The sequence below is a fragment of the Alexandromys fortis genome, unplaced genomic scaffold (genome assembly GCF_014885135.2).
Source record: "Alexandromys fortis isolate MF-2015 unplaced genomic scaffold, M_Fortis_MF-2015_v1.1 scaffold_38, whole genome shotgun sequence".
In the NCBI taxonomy this organism is placed as follows: Eukaryota; Metazoa; Chordata; class Mammalia; order Rodentia; family Cricetidae; genus Alexandromys; species Alexandromys fortis.
The window spans coordinates 3547851-3557338 of record NW_026067916.1 but is presented as its reverse complement, the minus strand read 5'-3'; the positions used below and the strand labels follow the sequence as shown (position 1 = coordinate 3557338).

Below are 9488 nucleotides of genomic sequence, written 5' to 3'. Positions count from 1 at the left end.
GCCTGGTCTACAAGAGCTAGTTCCAGGTCAGGAACCAAAAAAGCTACGGAGAAACCCTGTCTCGAAAAATAAAAAAAAATAAAAATATATATATATATATGTAGGTTTGGGAGAGAAAAGGAAAAGTAAAGTCCTTAAAATAAAAAAGAGAGTAGTTGGGTGTGGTGGCACACACCTTTAATCCTGACACTTGGAAGGCAGAGGCAGGCGGATCTCTGTGAGTTCAAGAACAACCTGGTCTACAGAGTGAGTGCCAGGACAGCCAGAGATACACAGAGAAACCCTGTCTCAAAAAGCCAAAAATTAAAAATAAAAATAAAATAAAAAGAGGTTAAAATAAAGTCATGTAAAGATGGGAAATACACAGACTTTGGATAGTGCGTATTACTGTGTTGTCTTTGAATTTATGACTGCTGAGGAAGGAGCAACAGCTGCTAAAAGACATTTGATTATAAATGCTGCTGGATTAATCCAACATATATATTTTGAAAATGAATTCACTTCAAAATTTAAGTCAAAAGGTATGTTACTTTGGAGAAGAGGTTTTCCTTTTGTTTCCACAGGAAATGAGAAGCTGTGGATTCATTCTGTGCTAAGGAAAATCAGGTTTGATCAAGGAAGACCCCTAAAGACTCTCCAATAGGAGCAGATGGCCCAGATGATCTGATGTTTCAGAGGACCTCTGCTGGAGTTTCCTCTGAGTTCTACAACCACAAGTTTCAAGATTGCTAGCTGAAAAAAAAAAAAAAAAAAAAAAAGACTGCTAGCTGAGATGATCAAGCCTCACAGAATTTTCCAGTTAGGGCTTGACTGTAATTCTAAATTTTCTTTAGGTCCCTGTAAGATTATCAGCGCCCCCCAATCAGCAGGAAGCAGCCTGAAAAATTATGCCCATATTACCAAAAAAATGGACTATGAATATTTTTCTTTGTTTACAGTGTTGGTTACAAGTTGTACTTGTAATGGTCAGGAGAAAAGCTAAAAAAAGGGAGATTCAATTCAGAGTTCTTGTTTTAAAAAAGAAAAAACAGGGGTGGGGGAAGTACTGTGGGACAATGGTCTGTACACTGTCACTTGTATTTTAAATAAATGCTGATTGGCCAGTAGCCAGGTAGGAAGTACAGGCGGGTGGCCAGGCAGGAAGTAGAGGCAGGGCGACGAGAATTCTGGGAAGAGGAAAGATTCAGTCTGCAGTCATGACCCAGACACAGAGGAAGCCAGTCATAGGGCAAGCAAGATGTGACTGTCTCACCAAAAAGATACCAAGCCACGTAGTTAACACAGACAAGTATTATGGGCTAATATAAGTTATAAGAGTTAACAAAAAGCCTGAGCTAAAAGGCCGATCAGTTTATAATTAATACAGACCTCTGTGTATTTCCTTATGACTGAACAGCTGCCAGACCAGGCAGTATCAGATGGGAAAGAAACCCCTGTCAACAAATATCACCATTAAACACTAAATAATACAGTATTTCTAAACTTTACCAACTATAGAGGAATATACATAGGATGCCGATTTTTTTAAGATATTCATTCAGCAGTAACATATAGCAGTTACTAGTGCCATACAATATAAAAATACACTACACCACGGTTTTCCCAAGTTATTTAGCAACTCCACAGGTGTTCTATTTCTTGTCTGCTTGAAGAACAGGTGCAGAGTCAGCTGCCTCTTTGTACAGTATTAAGCCCCTGAAATACACTTAGAAGGCTTTGTAGGATAGAAGATTCATTCTTAAAAATCAAGTGACTGGGTTGCTGTTAAAATACTATCTGTAAATAGAATCGAAAGTCCAGGCTTATCATTTAAAAAGCAAAGATCCCTCAGGGAGAATGCAATGCCAAAAATTACTACGAATGGCATTTACCAGCACACTTCAGAAGCTGCTTACACTACCATGCTCTCATTAAAATATATCCCCAGCAGAGGAGTTTAGGATTAAGATTCTGTTTCAAACTCCAACTCTTTTAGTGCATACAAATCATTTATATCTAGTGTTTATTCAAATGTAAGTACACAGTATAAGTACACAGATAAAAATACCAAATTATGGCAAGTTTGACTGAAAAGCAGAGGTAACAGCATGCATTACTGAATCCAATGGAAAGACATACATGGACAAATATCCATGTAATAGAATAACCAGTTCTACAACTGCATTTGGACAGGCCAGTTCTAAAGCCATAAAATTACAAAGACACTGTTTTCAGTCTGTTTTAGTGGATTATATGTGGTCTTTGTGGGGAGCGGTTAACTAAGCATAAGGCTCTATGAGGGCAAGGATTTTAATTCAATTCTTTATACTCAACACCTAGACAAGACTCAGTAAGTGTATGTGGAATAAAAGGAAAACCATCACTAAGGGATGACACATCTAAGCAATAGTTTTAACCTCTTGATAACTGAGAAGACATAACACAAAGCATGCCGAACTCTACAGGTCCCATGGCTTCAGAAATGGATAAAAATATTTTAATTACTCATTAAATTAATGAAAATTATAAAACTACCCTTCCAACTATAATCTTTCTCTTTTCTTAAAAAAAAATTAAAAATTCAAATTCTCAGAAAAATACTATGTACAAAAACTTCCTGGAGAGAATTCTGTTCAATTAAAAATGAAAGAAAAAAAAGATCATATTATATTCAGTTTCTTTTGGCTTTTTTACTTTAAATCTGAAAGAAAAGTTAACAGACATGTAAAAGGCTACTCTGTTAGGTTAACCACCTGACACTGAAACGATACACTTTAATTCGCTGAGAAAACATTTATTCTAAAACACCCTGGAAATTCAGACACCAGCCATCTGTGTTTGCCATTTGGAAGCCAATTATAAAAATGTTAACATATGCAGTCACAGAAATAGTTGCAAGATTTACTGGAAAGACACTGTGTCCATATACATTTGTAGTGTAAAACTGTTTCAGACCCCAAGCAAGTGTCTTACTCTAACTAGAACAAGAATAAGTGACTAAACAATCATGTATTCCTAAATTCAAGAATTATGATGTTATAAATGATCATTCCCAGCAAAAAAAAAAAAGAATTTTCAGAACATACTATGAGATGTGAAAATATGCTAATTTCTATAGTAACATTTTTAAAACTTTATAATCTGCTTAGCTATGTTCACTGAGAGTTGGCAAAGCTCATGAGTCAAAATATGTGTTCCTAACATTAGGGCCTTTTAATAAGGCCAAACTATTATTCCATCAGATTGTAAAAATTAAATGAAATAAAGGTTTGAGTATGATTTCTACAAATTGGACTGGCTGTGGCGATACACTTAATCCCACCACTCATGAGGCAGAGGCAGAGGCAGGCAGATCTCTTCAGTTTTTGGTCTATATAGTGAGTTCCAGGTCAGCCTCTGTGTGTGTGTGTGTGTGTGTGTGTGTAAAGGCTTTAATGCTTTCTTTACATAACAATGAATATATTACCGCTATGATAGAAACACCTGTTTGAAAATAGATGTGTTACTAGGAAACAGCCTTTTCAGAGGTCAGATATGACAAACACACATTCTTTTAACCGTTACCACTACTTTTACTACCAAAGCTATTCTATGTCCAGTTGCTACCAAAGCTATTCTATGTCCAGTTGCTCATCTGGCTCCTCATTACCTGGGCTTTGTTCTTCTTTGAGGTTTCACACCAGACTAATAACCCGTTTCTGGGTTCTTTGGTCAATGCAAATTTAAAACAGCTAATTAGGAGAAAAGGAATATGAAAGGGACAAGGCCAGAGGACCGCGTCCAAACAAATGAGAACTGGCAGTAAGAACAAAGGAAAAGGAAGACAAGAGTGAAAAGGCGATCCACGGGGCCTGGTGGCACACATCTATAGGTCCCAGCACTCAGGAGGAGCAGGAGTTCAAGGCCAGTCTGGGATGCATGACACTTTTCCTAAGAAAAAAAAAAAAAAAAAAAAAGGACATTCACAAATGCCAAATAATAGAACGTCAACTCTGCAATATAAGCTGTACTGGAGTAAAACTCACACTAAAGTAGGAAACTTAGGGAACACCGTCATGATCTGTGAGATGCTCGTGTCAGAGAGCACATACTCTATTTGATAAGGCTTTATTATTTTTAAAAATGGTATTTGAAAGTTTTTTTTACCTGATCATAACAGAAATATTTTAGATCTGGGGAGATGGCTTAGAATAGTAAAAGCAACACTTACACAAGCTTTTGGTGCTTTCTCTGAGATATCTTCCACGTCAGTTATTTTTGTTATTTCTTACTGCTTATTAGACATAATTATCATCTTTTATAACATAGTTTCATAAGTCACAATTCTTAAATCTTTTTCTTGGTAAATTGATAAGTTGTTCCAATGACAATTTTCATTTATATACAGCACATAAGTGAACATTTTAAAAACAGCTTGTCATGTATACATTATAGAATATATTTTATGAAATGTTTTATGCCAGCCTAAATCCTGCACAGGAGAATAAACTATAGTATATATAGAATGAAAATAATCCTACAAAGGCTTTGAGTTTGGAAAATGCCCACCAATAGTGCTAGGATTTAAAATGTTATTTCCCAAAGGTTATGTGTGTAAACGGACACGTGGAGAAGTGATGACTAATTTCAATTGTAAACATCATTGGGTTAAGGAACACCTAGGGTGTTAGTGAGATGAACTGTGTGTCTGTGAGGGTATTTTCAGAGAGTGGTAAACAAGTAGAAAAAGACCCATCCTGACTGTGAGCAGCACCAACTAGGAAATATGGAGAAACAAGCTTATAAACCGATTTTGGGGAGAGATTTTACATGTTCTTTTCTTATGCCAGCAATGGACAACTTCTCTAAGAGTTCTGAATCAAGTGATAGTCATACTTATAAAGAGGACTCATTTCTCATTCTGTTCATTCTATATATATTTATTGAGTAATTATTCTGTTAGATAATTTTAAGTTGTATTAACATAATAATGAGCCTCTTTATATAACGTTTAGGGAAATGAACAATATTTAAAACATTTTACCAAAATGTGAAGGATAAATCACCCTAACCGCAGATGATTGTCGCTTATGTCAAGTACAATACAGAAAAGCAGTTTAAAACAATGTGATCGTCCCCAGGTATGACTGCTAAAAGCGAGGTCTTTACTTCACTTTAGGGAGCAAGGTCAATAGGTAAGCCCAAACAGGCAATTTTATTAAGAAATCATTATATCCCATTCATGTTGTGTCAAATTATTCATTAAGCCCACTGTAGGATACCTTGGTATAATTCTTGATATGTAAATGTCTCGCCATACACGCACGCCCACACAAAAATCAAACTCACCAAATACATAACATTTACTACATACTATCAAATACATAACATTCAATAGGAATTCTGTTGGTATTGTTTAATTTATAGACCTTTTCGGTGGTCAGATGTTCCATTCCACACGCTACAAAAGCTCACGTGCCATGACAAAGACCTCCAACACAAGCATAGAAAAATAAATAAATAAATAAATAAATAAATCGCTTCTAAAAATGCCCCTGCAGCCAAGTTCACAGCTGGCACTTGTGGCACACTCAAGTCACTGCCGAGGCAGCTGTCACAGGTCAATCACACACACCCCAGAGTGCCAGCGTGACACCCAAAGCCGGCAGGCTGGTGATCAGCATACGGGTGTCCCTCAGGATAAAAAAAAATAAAAAATAAAAAAACCTAAACACCCAGTCCGAAAAGCACAAAGCCTGAACGACTGTAAAACGCCCTTTAGAAAGTGAAAAGGGCAGAGGCTGCAAAGCAATTCGTTAGCAGTTCTTAGAGGGGCACAGGCGGCCACCTGCTCCTCGGGTTATCTGTGGCACCTGGGAGGAAGGAGCCGGGAGGTGCAGTCCTCGGGTCTCCACCAGCAGTCAGGGGGGCGGCTCTCCCCAGCTCGATCCTTGCCCTCCCTCCACCCCTCCACCCCAATCCTGCCCCCCTCAACCCCCAGCCACCACCCCCAGCCTCCCCTCCCCCCGCCCCCGGACACCGCCTCCCGAAGCGGCCTGAGGCCGCCGTGCTCCTACCAAAGCCCCGCCTTGGGCGATCTTCCTCTGTCTCTCCTCCTCCTCCTCCTCCATGTCGTCTGCGGGGCAGGCAGGGAAAGGGTGGAGAGGAAAGATCTGTTCAGACGCCAGCGGACAGAGCTCCACGGCCGCCCGGCCGCCCGGGGCACGCTAAGCGCTCACGGGCGACTCGTGCCGGGTAGCACTAGCCCCTCCGTCTCCGCCGCCATCTTCGTCTCCACGTAAACACACGGGGGTGGGCGGAGCTGGGCGGAGCGGGACGGGCTGTCTGCGCAGCCGCGAGCCTTGGCCCGGCAGGTGCTCGGGGCCTCGCTGCTAGCGCGGGTCGGAGGGTCGGCACACAGCGGCCTGCCACCTGCTCCTCCCGGGAGTCGGTGCTTCAAACACACAGCAGTGCATTTCCTAATTCAAGAGCAGCAGCTGCCTTGCAAGGAGAAGCCGCAGTGGGAAGTGTGGTGGCCAGGGCGGGACCCGCTGAGCAATCGTCTCAGCCCAGGTGAACGGGGATCCGGGAGAATTCTCTAGTCAGCCTTACCACCACCCCCAATCCCTCCTTCTAGTCCCCACCGGTTCCCGCCCACCCAAGGTCTCCTTCAAGGCGAGCAGGAAGAACAGTTACTGCCTCCACAGGCTTCTCCCACCCAGCTCTTTGTTCCAGAAGAGCAGAGACACTTCTCCCGGGGGCTTCTCCTTAGCAACCGTGCTCCTAAAGGAGCTTGATTTCGGAATCTGTGTTGAGAACGAACCCCGTCTACACTAACTTTCCAGCGTTTAATGACCTTAAAACATCTCGTTCTTCTTTCCTATTTCTTCAGTTCTATCCCAAGCATTCAAAGCTGATGCCTGGAATAAAGCCAGGTTTTGTCCATCGTATAGGGATTGCCTTTCTATGCGGCGAACAGATCGGCTCCCAGCATTTCTATATTAATATCTCCTTCTTCAAGAAGTTGATCTTGGGAGATGCCCATACCTCTAGCCCTACTCCATTCTTTCCACCAGGTCCTCCCCTGTAATTGTGGACCAAGCAAGCAAGACTCTTGAGAGAGAATTTCATTACAAGTTGATCATGAGTTTAACATCTGCTTCATAAATCGTGAATGAATAATATATGATAGTTTCGTGTCCTTGAATCTCCTTAAATCTAACATTTGCCCAGAAGTTCATTCGGCTCTTACAGAGCCTTCGGGATATCTGTCATTTGGCAATTCCTGTAAGGTTGCTGGATATATTAAGGTTGGTTGGTTGAAAGACTTGGGCTAGTCTCCTCTACCCTTATAGTGCAGAAGTTGGTTCTCCTTTAAATTCCTCTATCTGAATTTAAATGTCTCTATGATCTGTTTTTAATAAACTTTTCTAAGGCATCTATCTTGGCACTCATATTAACCAAATATTTTAGAGATAAACCAAGAATTATCAAGATAATCATTGACATTATGTCAATCCCAGTTAAGTTGATTTTCACTTCATTTAATTGTTCCATTTTTAAATAATTCATTGCATAATCATACAGAGACCTAACTCTCTCCATCATCATAGTGTTCCCCATTTTTAACACGGGAAAAACTCTGTTTTAACTAATCCCTTCCTTTAAGAATTCCCAGTTTTCTCACCAAATTTGCCACTGCTGACGATGAAGATGTAAGACTCAGTGCTTCTGCACAGAACAGTAGGTGCCTGACTGGATTTCGAGGCAGCTATCTGGTTTGGCAGCAGCCTGAAAAGGGGATCCAGGGAGAGCCCACCTGGAGATAAGAAAGGAAACCCAGCCAGCAGGGGGTGACTCGGGCTGCTTGTAGCTCTGGCCTGTGCCAGCGGCTGTAAGGTTACAGGAACAAAAAGAAATTTTTTTTTTGTGAATTTGTGTTCCAAAAGTTGGGTGCCAGATGTAGCACAAATTCTAACTGGTCTTAAAAATAAAAACCCAGAGTCGGATATAGGGGTTAATATTGAAAGATCAGAGAAGCAGAGCAGCCAGCCACTATAGAGTTCTTACCTCTACCAATACTCAGACCAATGCGGGGATCCTTTCTCTAAGAATGCTCAGACTGCTCTGAGCTCCTGTCTCCCTCCATCTTATATTCCTATCTCCCCCAGCCATATCACTCCACATCTCCACATCCCTAGTGCTGGGATTAAAGGCTCGTGATCCCAAGTGCTAGGATCACCTTTGTGTGAGCTCTGTTTCTCTTTTAGACAGCAGATTCAATCTTGGGTAGCCCAGGGTGGCCTTGAACTCTCAGAGATCCATCTGCTTCTGGGCAGATTAAAGGTGTGTGCCACCACTGCCTGGCATCTAAGACTAACTAGTTGCTTAGCTCTGCTGTTTTATCTTCAGGCAAGCTTTATTTCTTAGATCACAAACAAAATATGACTACAGGTGTGTGTTTTCTTTAATCTTTTAAGGAATCTAATGAATATATCTTACAAATACTACATGGCATTTTAAAAACAAGCAAAATAATATAAAATATTTATCCCTACACAGTTTCATCTTAGAAACTAGGAATATAAGTTACCATTGTGAAAGTCTATAAAACATTTTTGTTTCCAAAAGCCAAAATTAAAATAAAAAAACAACCTCTTTTAAAAAAGAAACAAATTAATCCAACTGTATACCAATATAATTACACTGAGGAAAGAATGAAGACATGATAGAATTTTTTGAAAAATATTTGAATAGATATGAATAATACATATCAATGGATGTTAAAAACATCAGTTACAAGACTGATAGGGAAGTTTATAAGGAAAAGATGAGACTATTTTTGCATCTGAGGCTCCTGGTCAGTTTGACCATCAACCGGAAGTATCCTCACTACTGACACAAGAGACTGCAAACTACAGCAGCACCATGTAGGTAGTTTTCATGCCTTACGACTGAACTGGGCTGGACATGCTGGCACATCCTGGAACCCAGACACTAAGAGACAGAGCAGGAGCACCATCATTTCTAGCCAGCATATGTGACAAGATCCTGGCCACAGAGATACTGGCATATAGTAAGCCAAACTGTAATATAATTATATAGGGAACCTAGGTGGTATAATTCTAAGCTAAATAATACTTGGCTGGAGAAATGGCTCAGTGGTAAAGTTATTTATCTGACAAGTGTAACAATTGGAATTTATTGATGCCACCAAGTTAGCCCCTCCCCTCCACATGAACACAACTGCATGTGCACCCTCCACGTCATGCACACACACTCACCACTTATACACACATCATGTACATACGTACATAAAAAGTAAATTTAAAAAAATTCCATAAGATCACAGTAACCAAATCTGAAGTGTGAGACAGTCAGTGACTACATGACTAACATTCGTTATGCTTTTTTTCTAGCAGAAGGAGTTAAGGGACAGTCCTGAATGAAAAAGAAAAATATATGATATATACTATTGAATTAATATATATTAAATATTAAAAAGAATACAAATATATCATATAAACATA

At 40.1% G+C, this 9488-nt stretch overlaps 1 protein-coding gene across 6 annotated transcripts in view; it reads right to left on the bottom strand.

The window, feature by feature from the left end:
* The window catches only part of Akap9 (A-kinase anchoring protein 9), a 119190-nt gene extending 112940 nt beyond the window's left edge, over positions 1 to 6250 (bottom strand). For all 6 annotated transcript variants that reach the window (XM_050139716.1, XM_050139718.1, XM_050139721.1 and 3 more), the window contains exon 1: positions 6036 to 6250. In XM_050139716.1, the coding sequence (XP_049995673.1) occupies positions 6036 to 6089 (54 nt within the window). In that variant the 5' untranslated portion in view covers positions 6090 to 6250. The remainder of the gene's footprint in view (positions 1 to 6035) is intronic.
* Positions 6251 to 9488: the final 3238 nt, after the last annotated feature.